Below are 18864 nucleotides of genomic sequence, written 5' to 3' on the forward strand. Positions count from 1 at the left end.
GTCAAAAGTTAGCGGAAATTGGATTTTTATTGTTTTTTTCACAAAGTGTCATTTTTCACTAACTTGTGACAAAAAATAAAATCTTCTATGAACTCACCATACCCCTAACGGAATACCTTGGGGTGTCGTCTTTCTAAAATGGGGTCACTTGTGGGGTTCCTATACTGCCCTGGCATTTTAGGGGCCCTAAACCGTGGGGAGTAGTCTAGAAAACAAATGCCTCAAAATGACCTGTGAATAGGACGTTGGGCCCCTTAGCGCACCTAGGCTGCAAAAAAGTGTCACACATGTAGTATCGCCATACTCAGGAGAAGTAGTATAATGTGTTTTGTGGTGTATTTTTACACATACCCATGCTAGGTGGGAGAAATCTCTCTGTAAATGGACAATTGTGTGTAAAAAAAATCAAAAATGTGTCATTTACAGAGATATTTCTCCCACCCAGCATGGTTATATGTAAAAATACACCACAAAACACATTATACTACTTCTTCTGAGTACGGCGATACCACATGTGTGACACTTTTTTGCAGCCTAACTGTGCTAAGGGGCCCAAAGTCCAATGAGTACCTTTAGGATTTCACAGGTCATTTTGAGACATTTGGGTTCAAGACGACTACTCACGGTTTAGGGCCCCTAAAATGCCAGGGCAGTATTGGAACCCCACAAATGACCCCATTCTAGAAAGAAGACACCCCAAGGTATTCCGTTAGGAGTATGGTGAGTTCATAGAAGATTTTATTTTTTGTCACAAGTTAGCGGAAATTGATATGTATTGTTTTTTTTTTCACAAAGTGTCATTTTCCGCTAACTTGTGACAAAAAAAAAATCTTCTATGAACTCACCATACCCCTAACGGAATACCTTGGGGTGTCTTCATTCTAAAATGGGGTCACTTGTGGGGTTCCTATACTGCCCTGGCATTTTAGGGGCCCTAAACCGTGAGGAGTAGTCTAGAATCCAAATGCCTCAAAATGACCTGTGAATAGGACGTTAGGCCTCTTAGCGCACCTAGGTTGCAAAAAAGTGTCACACATGTGGTATCGCCGTACTCAGAAGAAGTAGTATAATGTGTTTTGAGGTGTATTTTTATACATACCCATGCTGGGTGGGAGAAATCTCTCTGTAAATGGACAATTGTGTGTAAAATAAATCAAAAATGTGTCATTTACAGAGATATTTCTCCCACCCAGCATGGTTATATGTAAAAATACACCACAAAACACATTATACTACTTCTTCTGAGTACGGCGATACCACATGTGTGACACTTTTTTGCAGCCTAACTGTGCTAAGGGGCCCAAAGTCCAATGAGTACCTTTAGGATTTCACAGGTCATTTTGAGACATTTGGGTTCAAGACGACTACTCACGGTTTAGGGCCCCTAAAATGCCAGGGCAGTATTGGAACCCCACAAATGACCCCATTCTAGAAAGAAGACACCCCAAGGTATTCCGTTAGGAGTATGGTGAGTTCATAGAAGATTTTATTTTTTGTCACAAGTTAGCGGAAATTGATATGTATTGTTTTTTTTTTCACAAAGTGTCATTTTCCGCTAACTTGTGACAAAAAAAAAAATCTTCTATGAACTCACCATACCCCTAACGGAATACCTTGGGGTGTCTTCATTCTAAAATGGGGTCACTTGTGGGGTTCCTATACTGCCCTGGCATTTTAGGGGCCCTAAACCGTGAGGAGTAGTCTAGAATCCAAATGCCTCAAAATGACCTGTGAATAGGACGTTAGGCCTCTTAGCGCACCTAGGTTGCAAAAAAGTGTCACACATGTGGTATCGCCGTACTCAGAAGAAGTAGTATAATGTGTTTTGAGGTGTATTTTTATACATACCCATGCTGGGTGGGAGAAATCTCTCTGTAAATGGACAATTGTGTGTAAAAAAAAATCAAATAATTGTCATTTACAGAGATATTTCTCCCACCTAGCATCTGTATGTGTAAAAATACACCCCAAAACACATTATACTACTTCTCCTGAGTACGGCGGTACCACATGTGTGGCACTTTCTTGCACCCTAAGTGCGCTAAGGGGCCCAAAGTCCAATGAGTACCTTTAGGATTTCACAGGTCATTTTGCGACATTTGGTTTCAAGACTACTCCTCACGGTTTAGGGCCCCTAAAATGCCAGGGCATTATAGTAACCCCACAAATGACCCCATTCTAGAAAGAAGACACCCAAAGGTATTCAGTTAGGAGTATGGTGAGTTCATAGAAGATTTTATTTTTGTCACAAGTTAGCAGAAAATGACACTTTGTGAAAAAAAACAATTAAAATCAATTTCCGCTAACTTGTGACAAAAAAAAAAAAATCTTCTATGAACTCACCATCCTCCTAATGGAATACCTTGGGGTGTCTTCTTTCTAAAATGGGGTAATTTGTGGGGTTCCTATACTGCCCTGGCATTTTAGGGGCCCTAAACCGTGAGGAGCAGTCTTGAAACGAAATTTCTCAAAATGACCTGTGAAATCCTAAAGGTACTCATTGGACTTTGGGCCCTTTAGCGCAGTTAGGGTGCAAAAAAGTGCCACACATGTGGTATCGCCGTACTCAGGAGAAGTAGTATAATGTGTTTTGGGGTGTATTTTTCCACATACCCATGCTGAGTGGGAGAAATATCTCTATAAATTGACAATTGTGTGTTAAAAAAAGAAAACAATTGTCATTTACGGAGATATTTCTCCCACCCAGCATGGGTATGTGTAAAAATACACCCCAAAACACTACTTCTATACTACTTCTCCTGAGTACGGCAATACCACATGTGTGGCACTTTTTTGCAGCCTAACTGCGCTAAGGGGCCCAAAGTCCAATGAGCATCTTTAGGCTTTACAGGGGTGCTTACAATTAGGCACCCCCCAAAATGCCAGGACAGTGAACACACCCCACAAATGACCCCATTTTGGAAAGTAGACACTTCAAGGTATTCAGAGAGTAGCATAGTGAGTCCGTGGCAGATTTCATTTTTTTTTGTCGCAAGTTAGAAGAAATGGAAACTTTTTTTTTTTTTTTTGTTACAAAGTGTCATTTTCCGCTAACTTGTGACAAAAAATAAAATCTTCTATGAACTCACCATGCCTCTCACTGAATACTTTGGGATGTCTTCTTTCCAAAATGGGGTCATTTGGGGGGGATTTGTACTATCCTGGAATTTTAGCCCCTCATGAAACCTGACAGGTGCGCAGAAAAGTCAGAGATGCTTGAAAATGGGAAAATTCACTTTTGGCACCATAGTTTGTAAACGCTATAACTTTTACCCAATCCAATAAATATACACTGAATGGTTTTTTTTTTTATCAAAGACATGTAGCAGAATAACTTTCGCGCTCAAATGTATAGGAAATTTTACTTTATTTGAAAAATGTCAGCACAGAAAGTTAAAAAAGTCTTTTTGACAAAATTCATGTCTTTTTTGATGAATATAATAAAAACTAAAACTCGCAGCAGCAATCAAATAGCACCGAAAGAAAGCTGTATTAGTGACAAGAAAAGGAGGTAGAATTCATTTAGGTGGTAGGTTGTATGACTGAGCAATAAACCGTGAAAGCTGCAGTGGTCCGAATGGAAAAAAAGGCTCTGGTCCTTAAGGGGTTTTATGACTGCAGTCCTTAAGTGGTTAAAGCGTACTGGAGATGCTGAAATAAGCAGCTTTTATACTTGTCTGGGGCTGTGGGTCCCATCGCCGTTCTCCTGGGGCCCCCTGTTCCTCCTCAGTGTCCCCCTGGTCATGGTTACCTGTCTCGTGCTCCCATGACCAGGGCCGTTCTCCACCTGAACGCTCCCAGCGAGCGCGTCACACGGCCATGCTAGCATGGCAAGCCACAACTGGCCGCGACTGAGATACATACCGGGGGACACGGCGGAGGAACAGAGGGCCCAGGAGGACAGCGATGGAGCCCTCGGCCAGCATGGGGGGGGGGGGGGGGGCAGGAAGCCCCCAGGTAGGTATAAAAGCTGCCTATTTAAACATCTCTGTTTTCCTTTAAGCCTTCATCCCTGAAAGACCCACATACACGGGGGGTGGGGGGAGGGGTTTAATACTCACAGAATTCCCGGCCTCGGCCGCTAGCCTTGCAGCGTATCTGGCGATCAGGCGATGCTCCTCGTCTAGCCGGCTCGGACTGTCGAGGACGCTGTGAAAACAAACACACAGCACGGGGGTAAGAAAGCTGGATGTATGGCAAGCTCATTTATCAAAGGAGGAGCAACAGAACCTGCAACTGCTGCCCAGATCAGCCAATCACAGCCCATGGCAGCAGAAAAAATGCCAAACACGTAGCAGCCAATCAAGAGAGAAGAAAACCAGCTACTGAGCAGAGACAGCAGAGACCAGCCAGTCCGCACCGGGGCCCTTAGACCAGAGTGGCCCTGCCTTAACCACAGTATTAGCTATTCAATAGTGCTATGCTGGTATTGACGACTTCTCTATGTGCTTTGAATGGCGATAATCATTAACAAACTGTTCCCTTCCCCTGCTTACACCTCTCATACTGTGGATGTACCCTCCCCTGCTTACACCTCTCATACTGTGGATGTCCCCTCCCCTGCTTACACCTCTCATACTGTGGATGTCCACTCCCCTGCTTACACCTCTCATACTGCGGATGTCCCTCCCCTGCTTACACCTCTCATACTGCGGATGTCCCTCCCCTGCTTACACCTCTCATACTGCGGATGTCCCTCCCCTGCTTACACCTCTCATACTGTGCATGTCCCCTCCCCTGCTTACACCTCTCATACTGCGGATGTCCCTCCCCTGCTTACACCTCTCATACTGTGCATGTCCCCTCCCATGCTTACACCTCTCATACTGTGGATGTACCCTCCCCTGCTTACACCTCTCATACTGTGGATGTCCCCTCCCCTGCTTACACCTCTCATACTGTGGATGTCCCCTCCCCTGCTTACACCTCTCATACTGCGGATGTCCCTCCCCTGCTTACACCTCTCATACTGCGGATGTCCCTCCCCTGCTTACACCTCTCATACTGCGGATGTCCCTCCCCTGCTTACACCTCTCATACTGTGCATGTCCCCTCCCCTGCTTACACCTCTCATACTGTGGATGTCCCCTCCCCTGCTTACACCTCTCATACTGTGCATGTCCCCTCCCCTGCTTACACCTCATACTGCAGATGTCCCTCCCCTGCTTACACCTCTCATACTGCGGATGTCCCTCCCCTGCTTACACCTTTCATACTGCGGATGTCCCTCCCCTGCTTACACCTCTCATACTGCGGATGTCCCTCCCCTGCTTACACCTCTCATACTGCGGATGTCCCTCCCCTGCTTACACCTCTCATATTGCGGATGTCCCTCCCCTGCTTACACCTCTCATACTGCGGATGTCCCTCCCCTGCTTACACCTCTCATACTGGGGCTGTCCTCTCCCCTGCTTACACATCTCTGACACTGCAGCTGTCCCCTCCCCTGCTTACACCTCTAATACTGTGGATGTCCCCTCCCCTGCTTACACCCTTTCATACTGTGGATGTCCCCCTCCTGTGCTTACACCTCTCATACTGTGGTTGTCCCCTCCCCTGCTTACACCTCTCATACTGTGGTTGTCCCCTCCCCTGCTTACACCTCTCATACTGTGGCTGTCCCCTCCCCTGCTCACACCTCATACTGTGCATGTCCCCCTCCCCTGCGTACACCTCTCATACTGTGCATGTCCCCTCCCATGCATACACCTCTCATACTGTGCATGTCCCCTCACCTGCTTACACCTTTCATACTGAACATGTCCCCTCCCCTGCTTACACCTCATACTGCAGATGTCCCCTCCCCTGCTTACACCTCTCATACTGCAGATGTCCCCTCCCCTGCTTACACCTCTCATACCTCGGATGTCCCCTCCCCTGCTTACACCTCATACTGTGGATGTCCCCTCCCCTGCTTACACATCTCATACTGTGCATGTCCCCTCCCCTGCTTACACCTCTCATACTGTGCATGTCCCCTCCCCTGCTTACACCCTTTCATACTGTGGATGTCCCCCTCCTGTGCTTACACCTCTCATACTGTGGTTGTCCCCTCCCCTGCTTACACCTCTCATACTGTGGCTGCCCCCTCCCCTGCTTACACCTCATACTGTGCATGTCCCCTCACCTGCTTACACCTTTCATACTGAAGATGTCCCCTCCCCTGCTTACACCTCATACTGCAGATGTCCCCTCCCCTGCTTACACCTCTCATACCTCGGATGTCCCCTCCCCTGCTTACACCTCTCATACTGTGCATGTCCCCTCCCCTGCTTACACCTCTCATACTGTGCATGTCCCCTCCCCTGCGTACACCTCTCATACTGTGCATGTCCCCTCCCCTGCGTACACCTCTCATACTGTGCATGTCCCCTCCCATGCATACACCTCTCATACTGTGCATGTCCCCTCCCCAGCTTACACCTCTCATACTGTGGATGTCCCTTCCCTTGCTTCCACCTCTCATACTGTGCATGTCCCCTCCCCTGCTTACACCTCTCATACTGTGCATGTCCCCTCCCCTGCTTACACCTCTCATACTGTGCATGTCCCCTCCCCTGCGTACACCTCTCATACTGTGCATGTCCCCTCCCATGCATACACCTCTCATACTGTGCATGTCCCCTCCCCTGCTTACACCTCTCATACTGTGGATGTCCCTTCCCTTGCTTCCACCTCTCATACTGTGGTTGTCCCCTCCTCTGCTTACACCTCTCATACTGCAGATGTCCCCCTCCCCTGCTTACACCTCTCATACTGTGCATGTCCCCTCCCCTGCTTACACCTCTCATACTGTGGCTGTCCCCTCACCTGCTCACACCTCATACTGTGGATGTCCCCTCCCCTGCTTACACCTCTCATACTGCGAATGTCCCCTCCCCTGCTTACACCTCATACTACGGGTGTCCCCTCCCCTGCTTACACCTCTTACACTGTGGATGTCCTCTCCCCTGCTTACACCTCTCATACTGTGGTTGTCCCCTCCCCTGCTTACACCTCTCATACTGTGGTTGTTCCCTCCCCTGCTTACACCTCTCATACTGTGGTTGTTCCCTCCCCTGCTTACACCTCTTACACTGTGGATGTCCCCTCCCCTGCTTACACCTCTCATACTGTGGTTGTCCCCTCCCCTGCCTACACCTCTCATACTGTGGATGTCCCCTCCTCACACCTCTCATACTGTGGATGTCCCCTCCCCTGCTTACACCTCTCATACTGTGGTTGTTCCCTCCCCTGCTTACACCTCTCATACTGTGGATGTCCCTTCCCCTGCTTACACCTCTCATACTGTGGATGTCCCCTCCCTTGCTTACACCTCTCATACTGTGGATGTACCCTCCCATGCTTACACCTCTCATACTGTGGATGTACCCTCCCCTGCTTACACCTCTCATACTGTGGATGTCCCCTCCCCTGCTTACACCTCTCATACTGTGGTTGTCCCCTCCCCTGCTTACAGCTCTCATACTGTGCATGTCCCCTCCCCTGCTTACACCTCTCATACTGTGCATGTCCCCTCCCCTGCTTACACCTCTCATACTGTGGTTGTCCCCTCCCCTGCTAACACCTCTCATACTGTGCATGTCCCCTCCCCTGCTTACACCTCTCATACTGTGGATATGCTTGGCAGGTTTTTTGCAGCATATGAAAATATGGTGAATGTGATCATTGTTGGAAAGTTACCTGGCTTCTCTACAAGAAATAAGTGATTTTTTTCTAAATCAAAAACTGTGTAATTGATGTGGCTACTCTGATGGATGCTATGGAGAGGGAATGCCAACTCAGCCCATGATGAAATGGCTTCCGGCAGGCATGGTATTGGGAGGGGGGGGGGGGGGGGGTGCAGGTCTAGAAGTTCACCAGAAGTTATTAGAGATTTTTGGCCTTCTGCTGGCCTTCTGGGACTGCTTTTAGAAGGTGACACTTTCTCTCTTTATTGGTTTTGATACGTTTGTGGGGAGCGGGAATTACGGCATCACAGGGGGCGGTGCAGGAAGATTGGGTTTGTCAGACACGACAGGCCATAATTCCGTGCAGTCAGCAATGAGAGGCAATCTGAGAAGCTGGGAATGGTCCTGGGAATCAGCGGTAATGGTGATTGGTGTACGGCCTCAGCGTGATTCTGGAGAGTATAGCGCAGCCCCCCGTGTGGTCAGAGGAAATGTCTATCGATCAGGAGGAGAAACACAATTCCCCGGACGTGAGGCCGGCTCTAATAGCCGCTATTTCTGCTCTGTGCAGCCGGCAGGAGGAACGGCAATATTACATCTCTGCTGAGTACTAAAGGGTCACTCCGCTGGATGCAATGACAAATAAACACAGGGAGTCACCCGCTACCTCTGCCCACCAGCACCCCAGAAATTACTCTGCAATGACCAATAAACACAGGGAGTCACCCGCTACCTCTGCCCACCAGCGCCCCAGTCACCCGGGAAATTACTCTGCAATAACCTATAAACACAGGCAGTTACCCGCTACCTCTGCCTGTAAGCGCCCCAATCACCCGGGAAATTACTCTGCAGTAACTTATAAACACACAGCACCCCATCACCTGGAGTCACCCGCTACCTCTGCCCACCAGCGCCCCAGTCACCCGGGAAATGACTCTGCAATGACCTATAAACACAGGGAGTCACCCGCTACCTCTGCCCACCAGCGCCCCAGTCACCCGGGAAATGACCCTGCAATAACCTATAAACAGAGTTACCCGCTACCTCTGCCCACCAGTGCCCCAGTCACCCGGGAAATGACTCTGCAATGACCTATAAACACAGGGAGTCACCCGCTACCTCTGCCCACCAGCGCCTCAGTCACCCAGGAAATGACCCTGCAATGACCTATAAACAGAGTTACCTGTTACCTCTGCCCACCAGCACCACAGTCACCCGGGAAATGATTCTGCAATGACCTATAAACACAGAGTTACCCGCTACCTCTGCCCACCAGCACCACAGTCACCCGGGAAATGCCTCTGCAATGACCTATAAACACAGTTACCCGCTACCTCTGCCCACCAGTGCCTCAGTCACCCGGGAAATGACTCTGCAATGACCTATAAACACAGAGTTACTCGCTACCTCTGCCCACCAGCGCCCCAGTCACCCGGGAAATGACTCGGCAATGACCTATAAACAAAAGGGAGTTACCCGCTACCTCTGCCCACCAGCGCCCCAGTCACCCAGGAAATGACCCTGCAATAATCTATAAACACAGAGTTACCCGCTACCTCTGCCCACCAGCACCACAGTCACCCGGGAAATGACTCTGCAATGACCTATAAACACAGTTACCCACTACCTCTGCCCACCAGCACCACAGTCACCCGGGAAATGACTCTGCAATGACCTATTAACACACAGAGTTACCCGCTACCTCTGCCCACCAGCGCCCCATTCACCTGGGAAATGACTCTGCTAGAGGCACTGCCATTGCACAAGCAATTCCCCATCCTGTCTGCCCCAGGGTGGTAAATATTACCACGACTAAACACGGTCAATGAGCATGCAAATTGTATGCGGTTGGAAACAGAGCCAATCCAAACAAGCGGGAAAAGCACCTGATTGCTCCAATCCCAAGATGCATACTATGACTTTTAGGGCTTGTTTCCACTAGCTACAGATTTGCAGAGTTCCCCCCACTTGTGAGCTGCAGGGCCTCATAGCAAATTCTTGGTTGCCCCCCCCCCCCCCCCCAAAAAAATAAATAAAATAAAAATCATAAGGCACCCTTTACACACACACACACACACACACACACACACTGTACACACACAGACACACATAGTCACACACACATAGTCACACACACACACACAGTCACACGCACAGTCACACACACACAGTCACACGCACAGTCACACACACACACACACACAGACACACATAGTCACACACACACACAGTCACACGCACAGTCACACACACACAGTCACACGCACAGTCACACACACACAGTCACACACACACACACACACACACACACACACACACACACACACACACACACACACACACACACACACACACACACACACACACACACACACACACACACACACACACACACACACACACACACACACACACCAGTGTTAGGTAGCCTGAGGTGCCCCCCTGAATTAACCAGCCTGGCGTTCTATTAAGTATTGCATGCAGCCAAATGAAAGTTGGCTGCATGAAAGCCCACTAGAGGGCGCTGCTCCGGCGATCAGAAGTAACAAGAAAGGCCGCGATTTCCTCGTCGCCAGAGCGGAGTGACGTCATGGATGTCAGCCGACATCCTGATCCAGCCCTTAGCGCTGGCCGGAGCAGGGGCTGAGCGCCAGCCTCCAGCGGTAATGGACGAGCTGAGCTCGTCCATACTGCCAGGCTGGTTAAGCAACACCCCAGTATTGATAGCCAGAGGGTCCCCCAGTATTAGGTAGCCCTCAGTATGGGAAGTCAGAGGAGCCTCCAGCAATAGATAGCCCCCCAATATAAGTAGCCAGAGGTGCCCCCAGTACTAGAGAAGCCCCCAGTATAAGTAGCCAGAGGGGCCCCCAGTACTAGAGAAGCCCCCAGTATAAGTAGCCAGAGGGGTCCCCAGTACTAGAGAAGCCCCCAGTATAAGTAGCCAGAGGGTCCCCAGTATTAGGTAGCCCCAAATATAGATAACGTCTCTCCTTTGCTCTGCTCGCATTACTCTGCACCTCAGGGGGCTCACTGAGGACACGGTTATCGTGGCCGGCCATTGCCCCTGGGCCCCACATCCCTACGCCAGTGTGTCCAGATCACACTTCAGTGCGAATCTGGACGGCATGCTGCAGATTTGGCATAGCATTTACCCCTGGAGTATGTAAATAAATTTGTTCTGCTATACTTTATAGGCATATCTTGTGTCTGTTTTGAGGAGGGAACTCTACCACTGCCTCCACAAATTTTAAACTTTTTAGACATTTTTATTCTTCTGGGGCCTCTGTATCCCTGTTGCACTATAAAGAAAGCGGTATGTCCGGTGTTAAAATATGAATACGTCGGGGAAGATGCCAGCTGTCCTCCTGCTAGGCAAGTATTCCTAGGAGGCCGTCTGCTTCTGTGACAAGATAGCTCACATGACCTACTCCTCTGGGGTGGGGTTACTGACATCACTGCGGCAGAAATCTTCTACACTCTAGAAGACTGCTGCTGCAGTGATGTCAGTAGTAGGTTATGTGTACTGAGGAAAGGGGAAGGGTGCTATAGAAAGATTCATGTACAGTCTACAGGAAGCTGTTTAAAGCTTCCCCCACAACCTTTCCACAATATACATAACCTACTCCTCGGGGGTGGGGTTAATGACATCACTGCAGCAACAATTCTCTAAATCTACAGGAAGTGGTCTAAAGCTCTTCCACAACCATGCCCCCAGTACACATAATTTATTCCACTGGGGTGGGGTTACTGACATCCCTGCAGTAATTCTCTAGGGGAAGTTGTCTAGAGCTCTCCCCAGTCACATGAGCTATTAAGGTACAGAAGCAGAGGGGTTACTTGGAATACTTGCCCCTAGTGGGAGGGCTATGCAGGATGACGATTACAGGTGTCCTTATGCATACACTGTAAGCAGAAATTCCCATTTCATTTTTTTACTAGTCTCAGGAGAGGAGCAGATAGACAGGTAAACATACATGTGTACACGTCAATAAAAGTTTGTAGTTAAACCTTTGCAAGTAAAACTTTAAAAAAAAGGAGTTAAGAACCCCCAGAACGGGGAAGACTTGGAAAGTGAAGCAAAAGTGTAGGGAAATATGAAGATTCAGTCTCAGAGCTGCAGTGACAGTATTAGTGGAGCTCAGAGGAGTTTGTGTTAGTGACAATTGGAAGGAGGGACAGGATCTATTTCTCACGGACTTGGTGGCAGTCCTGACACTAACCGTGTGTCACTGCGCAGGCGGGCCACATAGCTGGCTATCAGTGTGTGCTCATCGGGTATTCGGTCGCTCAATTCCACGTGTAACCTAGTGACAACCGGTGAAAAATGAGATGCATTACCAGGATGGATGAGCAAGGCTCTCTCCAGCTGCCGATGACATGAGATACATAATAAAGTGGTGTAACAAGATGGCCGCACCTACGTCAATAGATACACATAATAAACTAGTGTGACAAGATGGTTGCCCCTACATCAGCAGATACACATAATAAAGTGGTGTGACAAGATGGCCGCACCTACATCAGCAGATACACATAATAAAGTGGTGTGACAAGATGGCCGCACCTACGTCAGCAGATGCACATAATAAAGTGGTGTGACAAGATGGCTGCCCCTATGTCAGCACATACACATAATAAAGTGGTGTGACAAGATGGCCGCACCTATGTCAGCAGATACACATAATAAAGTGGTGTGACAAAATGGTTGCCCCTACGTCAGCAGAAACACATAATAAAGCGGTGTGACAAGATGGCTGCCCCTACGTCAGCAGATACACGTAATAAAGTGGTGTGACAAGATGGCTGCCCCTATGTCAGCAGATATACATAATAAGGTGATGTGACAAGATGGCTGCCCCTACGTCAACACTCTGCCCTACTTCCAGCGATAGAGAACGCTGTGCAGGAGTCTGAAGATATCTGTGAGCTGTGCTCACTGCACACACAGGACTCAGCTTAATCATGACAATGAATTCCCTGAGAGGGATTATCAGTTAGTAATGATAAGGGAAGTGCAACAGCTGTCCTCCGAAGCATAGCGGCCTTCTAAGAATGAGCCAAAAATAAATTATACAGAGATTAAACCGCTATTCCTCAGTCATTGGCATTATGTGTATACAGCTCTGATGTGTCCCACACAAATACAAGGCCTTCCTTGGAAAGATCATCGTAAAGTGGCGAGATGTGTAACCATAGGCAATTAGGTGCCACCACAGACCACACTGTACGCTTGCGTCTATGGCGCCTTGTGTGCATAATATGGGTGCAGGAGTTCCGATATCGTGCGGCGGGGTGGCAATCGGTGCTAGTGATTGGCCATTAAAGCGGACCTGAACGCTTTCGCTCTGTTCAAAAAGATAAGCAACAGCATAATAAACTTTAGAGAAAAACATTTCTTTGTTACAGCTGATACAAATACTGCAATGAATCTGCAGTGTGTCTACTTCCTGCTTTCATGGAAGCAGGCATAAGGTTAACATCCTGGGTTTACAAATTAGTTGCTCTGTTGTGGCAGTCAGCTGTTGATCACGGATTCCACAGCGCTGCACAGAGACCACTGATCCATTCCCATCAGTCTCTGCACCAGAGGAGCTTACACTCTAAATGTCCTCACCACAGTCACACACTATTATTATACATGTATATAGCTCTGACATACACCACAGCGCTGTACTTACCTTTTGGTGGGTGTGGGGGCGCCGGATGATATGTGAGTGACCATGGCATCATTCATGTTGGAGCGAGCTGGGCTGGTAGGGAATAAAGAAAATTAATTACAGTCAAAACACAACAAACTACACCGTTATACAAATACTTAAGGTGCATACACTCATCCAATTATGATTGGCTAATCACTGATCAATTTCACCACTTCCATGTGGTATGAGATCTTTGCCTACAGTTCACAGTACCCAAAATCTGTTGGCCCTCATAATACATGAAGGTGCTACACTTAGCCCCAGTGATTGGGCAATTCAGATTGTATGTTTGTATGCACCCTAAATCTGCTGCACATAAGTCTGTAGTGAGAGACCCAGGGGCGGTGTTCACTTTTAGCTCCTCCCTCAGTTCAAATGATCAAATCTGACCCATTCAAACCCAGAAGCTACTGGAGAGCTAAACCGTTTCCTGGTCAGCCAATGTCCTGACATACGCAGGTGAGGAATCTGTTCATCACTCCATTTCTATAGATGACTAAGCCATACCTCCCAACTTTTTGAGATGAGAAAGAGGGACACTTCAAACCAATTTAAAGGATGGGAATAAAGTTTAGAGTCAATCAAACACATTTTTAGTAGAGAAATATAAAGATTTACATAGAAAGAGGGACAAAGTCCTGGAGGAGGGACAAATGAGGAGGAAAGAGGGACAGAGGGACAGGGCTACCAAAGAGGGACTGTCCCTCCGAAAGAGGGACAGTTGAGAGCTATGATTAAGCCATCCGCTTCTCCATTCTGCGAGGAAGGCCCCACCCCTTCCCCGTCATGTGACTATTCTCTAAGCCTCCCCCTTCCCCAGTCATGTGACTATCCTCTAAGCCTTCCCTTTCCCCAGTCATGTGACTATCCTCTAAGCCTCCCCCTTCCCCAGTCATGTGACTATCATCTAAGCCTTCCCCTTCCCCAGTCATGTGACTATCCTCTAAGCATTCCCCTTCCCCAGTCATGTGACTATCCTCTAAGCATTCCCCTTCCCCAGTCATGTGACTATCCTCTAAGCCTCCCCCTTCCCCAGTCATGTGACTTGCCTCTAAGCCTCCCCCTTCCCCAGTCATGTGACTATCCTCTAAGCCTTCCCCTTCCCCAGTCATGTGACTATCCTCTAAGCCTTCCCCTTCCCCAGTCATGTGACTATCCTCTAAGCATTCCCCTTCCCCAGTCATGTGACTATCCTCTAAGCCTTCCCCAGTCATGTGACTTGCCTCTAAGCCTCCCCCTTCCCCAGTCATGTGACTATCCTCTAAGCCTCCCCCTTCCACAGTCATGTAACTATCCTCTAAGCCTCCCCCTTCCCCAGTCATGTGACTATCATCTAAGCCTCCCCCTTCCACAGTCATGTAACTATCCTCTAAGCCTCCCCCTTCCCCAGTCATGTGACTATCCTCTAAGCCTCCCCCTTCCCCAGTCATGTGACTATCCTCTAAGCATTCCCCTTCCCCAGTCATGTGACTTGCCTCTAAGCCTCCCCCTTCCCCAGTCATGTGACTATCCTCTAAGCCTCCCCCTTCCCCAGTCATGTGACTATCCTCTAAGCCTCCCCCTTCCTCAGTCATTTTACTATCCTCTCCCCTTTCCCAGTCATGTGACTATCCTCTAAGCCTCTCCCTTCTTCAGTCATGTGACTATCCACTAAGCCACAGTAGCCAGCAAGTTACCCTCACCACAGAAGTGCTGTACATCATTACTCAAAATATCTGAAATAAATAATGCATGAAAATCTTACAAACTAAACAAAAAAGTGATTGAAAAATGATTTTCTCTCACCGTGAGCCGGATTACCCCAAGGTAATCTAGACAGGTGCCTAGGGCCTGTATGCTGCCTGTTGTGTGCCCCTGGCCCCACCTTGCCTACCCAATAAGGTGTCAGGTGGCAAACCCTTGCATAGGGCTCCTGGTCACCTTAATCCATCTCCGCTCTCACGCTTGAAGTTACCAATCCCTGTGCGAGTGGGTCAGAGAAGCCGTACAGATGGGTGGATGAGCGCCGATTTATCCTGGTTCCAGTCCTCTCTGTGCCGGCATCAGGCGGAGAGAACAGGCGGGGACATAAATGGTCATAATATTGTCTCTCGCATGCAGAGCTGAGAGAAGCGAGACTTGCCTGGCAGATCTCCAAGCTGCGGCCCTCCCTGCCTCCTCCACACTAATGAGAACGCGAGGGGGGGGGGGGAGGTCTGATATCCCCGGCAGCCATGCCTCTCTCTATACACTGACTAGTGATGTCCATCCCGCCAATGTCACCGCAGCAGCTGCCTCTGTACCCCGGAGGAGCCTGCACTGTGATCACCCCGCCACAGTCACGCACGCTGACCATACACTGCTCTACAGAATGATTCAACCCGGCTCCAGTGCCTGAGGAGCTTACACTCTACTGACCCCACCACAGTCACGCACGCTGCTATATTACATATGCTGTACAGAAAGCAATGCAGGATTCCCGCCAGAGGAGCTTACACTCTATTGATCCCGCCACAGTCACACATGCTGCCGATACACGGCTATATTACTTAGACTGTACAGAAAGCAATGCACGACACACGCCAGAGGAGCTTACACATGATCCTGCCACAGTTACACTTTATATAAAACTTCTGCATACGACTGTACAACTTACACCACAGGAGCTTACACTCTAATGACCCCCGCATAGTCACACACACTGCTGCTACACAATATATAACATTCTGTATACACAGTGCTGTACAGCTCTCAGCAGAGGAGCTTACACTCTAATGGCCCCGCATAGTCACACACACTGCAGCTACACTTTATATAACATTCTGTATACACAGTGCTGTACAGCTCTCCCCAGAGGAGCTTACACTCTAATGACCCCGCAAAGTGGTGAACTTCCAATCTGTGGAGTGATAATAAACACGTTATGGCTGTACATGGGGGAAGCATGGAGGGTTTCTCATTCCACGGCCTTAAAAAGTAACATTTTTAGCGAATAATATTTTTGATAAGATCCTCCAGAATGAATGAAATATCTTCCGTAATGGATAGGCAGAGTGCTCCGGGAGCACGTCAGGGGATGCGTGTGTGGCCGAGACATGCCTGCACAGGAGAGCTTGACTGGCCGGATTACCGGGGGGGATTATGGCGAGGGACCCCGCACAGCCCCAGGTGAGTATAAATACCGCAAGGAAACTCATCTCAGGTACACTTCACGTTTCTTCTTCAAGCGGGTTACAGAACTGGATCAAAACCGTACAGAAATAATCTGAGCCAGTTCTGAATCATGCCTGGGAAGAAACTTCAAGTACAGATAGCTTGCAGAGAAATCTTGCACAGTTGGTCATCAAAGGTATCACCTAAACAGCTTTTGTTGTTCTGTCTCTCTCCGTGACTAATACCAGACCACACACAACTGGCTTTATTCTTTACAGAAGCACTACCTGTAAAGGATCAATACAAAGATACTGGCTGGCCTCCCAACTCACTGCCCGCTATTTTGACAGCTGATCTGAACAACTGCCATCCATTTATAGTGTTTTTGATAATAAAGATAACCCCAAGAAACCCCCATGAAAAGATGGCATAGACCAGGGGTCAGGAACCTTTTTGGCTGAGAGAGCCATATACGGCACATATATTAAAATGTAATTCAGTGAGAGCCACACAATATGTTTAAAACTGGGGAAGTAGGGCTCTTGTCCCTGTTGCCATGGTGATGTGTATACAGTTGATCCTCCGGGCAACGAAAGCGTCAGACATGTCTTCAGCTTCTCTTGGGTTTCAGCAACATTAGCAATTTCCCCGAGAGCCAGAGAGAATAGATACCGACTAACAGCTTGTACAGTTAGCTAGCTGATTTGGGGGTTGATTCACTTTGTAGGATGAGGTCCCCGCACTTTGACTGGCCCAATAGGCTGCCTGTCACTTGAAAGGCAGCCTATTGGGCCAAAGCGTATTGGTCTCGTCCTAAAAAGTCACTGGCCCTGACAGGATCCAGAGTGGGACAATTGGAGCAGCTGTTCATTTTGGGGTAGCATGAATAAGTTAGTAGTGCATGCTACAGCGGTTTGAAAATGTTACTTGCGCTGCCACACTAAGCGGCGCTGCTTGAGCAGTGTAGTTTAGTGAATCAACCCCGACTGATTTGTATGTGAGCCAGATGTAGCCATCAAAAGAGCCACATCTGGCTCCCGAGCCACAGGTTCCCTACCCCTGGCCTAGCCCAAAACCTGTCAGATCTATACTCCCTACTGTAAGTGACATCAATGTAGGAAAAAAGAAACCTATAGTGCATTTCACTCTGGCACAGCTGAACATTTTGTACATATGCAATACACATGCGTTTTAAATGTTAAAACTTCACGTGACGGGGTCCAGGAGAATGGTGGAAGCTATGCCTGGGAACGCTCTCACTGATGTTCTCCACTAATGAGCCAATCTTTTTCATCCAATCTTAACAAATCTATACAGTAAAAGAGTAAACAGAGTGAATATGTTTTTGTACAATAGGAGGAGATGGCAGCACTTCCAAATGCAGGCTGCGCCCGAATTGACCAGCTGCATAGATGTGCAGAGCCCAAACCACGGGCAGATTACACAACTTGCATTCAGAACAGATGCAGCAAATGGAGGACGTTAGCTTCCAAACCAGATTGCATGCAGATTGCATATTACCAGACTCTTCCACCATGGTGAGGTGCCCTCACGGAGGAGACCTACCCCTAACTAACAGTTAAAACATAGTGTAAACCTGGGGTTGCTAGCCACAAATGGTCTACACATTATCTAAAGAACAGCAAAAATTGGCAGCACTCCTAATCAGGCTGCAACTGAAATGAAACCAACAAAGGTGTGCAGCGCCCCCCAGGGATGTAAAGGACAACTGTAGTGAGAAGAATATGCAGGCTGCCATATTTATTTTCTTTTAAACAATACTAAGTGCCTGGCAGCCCTGCTGGTCTATTTGGCTGCAGTAGAGTCTGAATCACACACCTGAAAAAAAAGCATTTAGCTATTCTTGTCAGATGTGACAATCATCTCAGAAACACCTGATCTGCTGCATGCTTGTTCAGGGGCTATGGCTAAAAGTATTAGAGGCAGAGGATTAGCTGAATAGCCAGGCAACTGGTATTGCTTAAAAGCAAATAAATATGGCAGCCTCCATATCCCTCTCACTTCAGCTGTCCTTTAAATACAAAAATGTTGAATGGATAAGATGAGTAGTCCCTTATATTACATAGAAATTGTAAGTTTGGATGAAAAAGATTGCCCAATAAAAAGTACAATATTTTCATCAGATAACCACGCAATATTTACTATTGAATTGTACAACGAAATAATTCTTTGGTAGATTGGAACAGGAGATTCTGTCAATCCGAAAGTTGGATTTTACAATCGTATCAGAGAGAAAACACTGTAATCTACCTGTTTATGGGAACAATTGAGAATTACCTTCTGATTCGTTGCAATCGCATAAAGTGTGTCAAAAGATCGCATCTGATGAAAAAATTGTACCA

General features: G+C 48.0%; 1 protein-coding gene across 11 annotated transcripts in view; it reads right to left on the bottom strand.

Moving 5' to 3' along the window:
* DTNB (dystrobrevin beta) overlaps positions 1-18864 on the bottom strand; it is a 289602-nt gene that overhangs the window by 60873 nt on the left and 209865 nt on the right. For 7 of the 11 annotated variants that reach the window (XM_068279908.1, XM_068279907.1, XM_068279903.1 and 4 more), the window contains 3 exons: positions 13349-13420; positions 11891-11974; positions 4062-4149 (listed from right to left, as the gene is read on the bottom strand). In XM_068279908.1, the coding sequence (XP_068136009.1) occupies positions 4062-4149; positions 11891-11974; positions 13349-13420 (244 nt within the window). The remainder of the gene's footprint in view (positions 1-4061; positions 4150-11890; positions 11975-13348; positions 13421-18864) is intronic. The other 4 variants (XM_068279912.1, XM_068279909.1, XM_068279910.1 and 1 more) reach the window with 1 other exon arrangement.

The sequence above is a fragment of the Hyperolius riggenbachi genome, chromosome 4 (genome assembly GCF_040937935.1).
Source record: "Hyperolius riggenbachi isolate aHypRig1 chromosome 4, aHypRig1.pri, whole genome shotgun sequence".
Classification (NCBI taxonomy): domain Eukaryota; kingdom Metazoa; phylum Chordata; class Amphibia; order Anura; family Hyperoliidae; genus Hyperolius; species Hyperolius riggenbachi.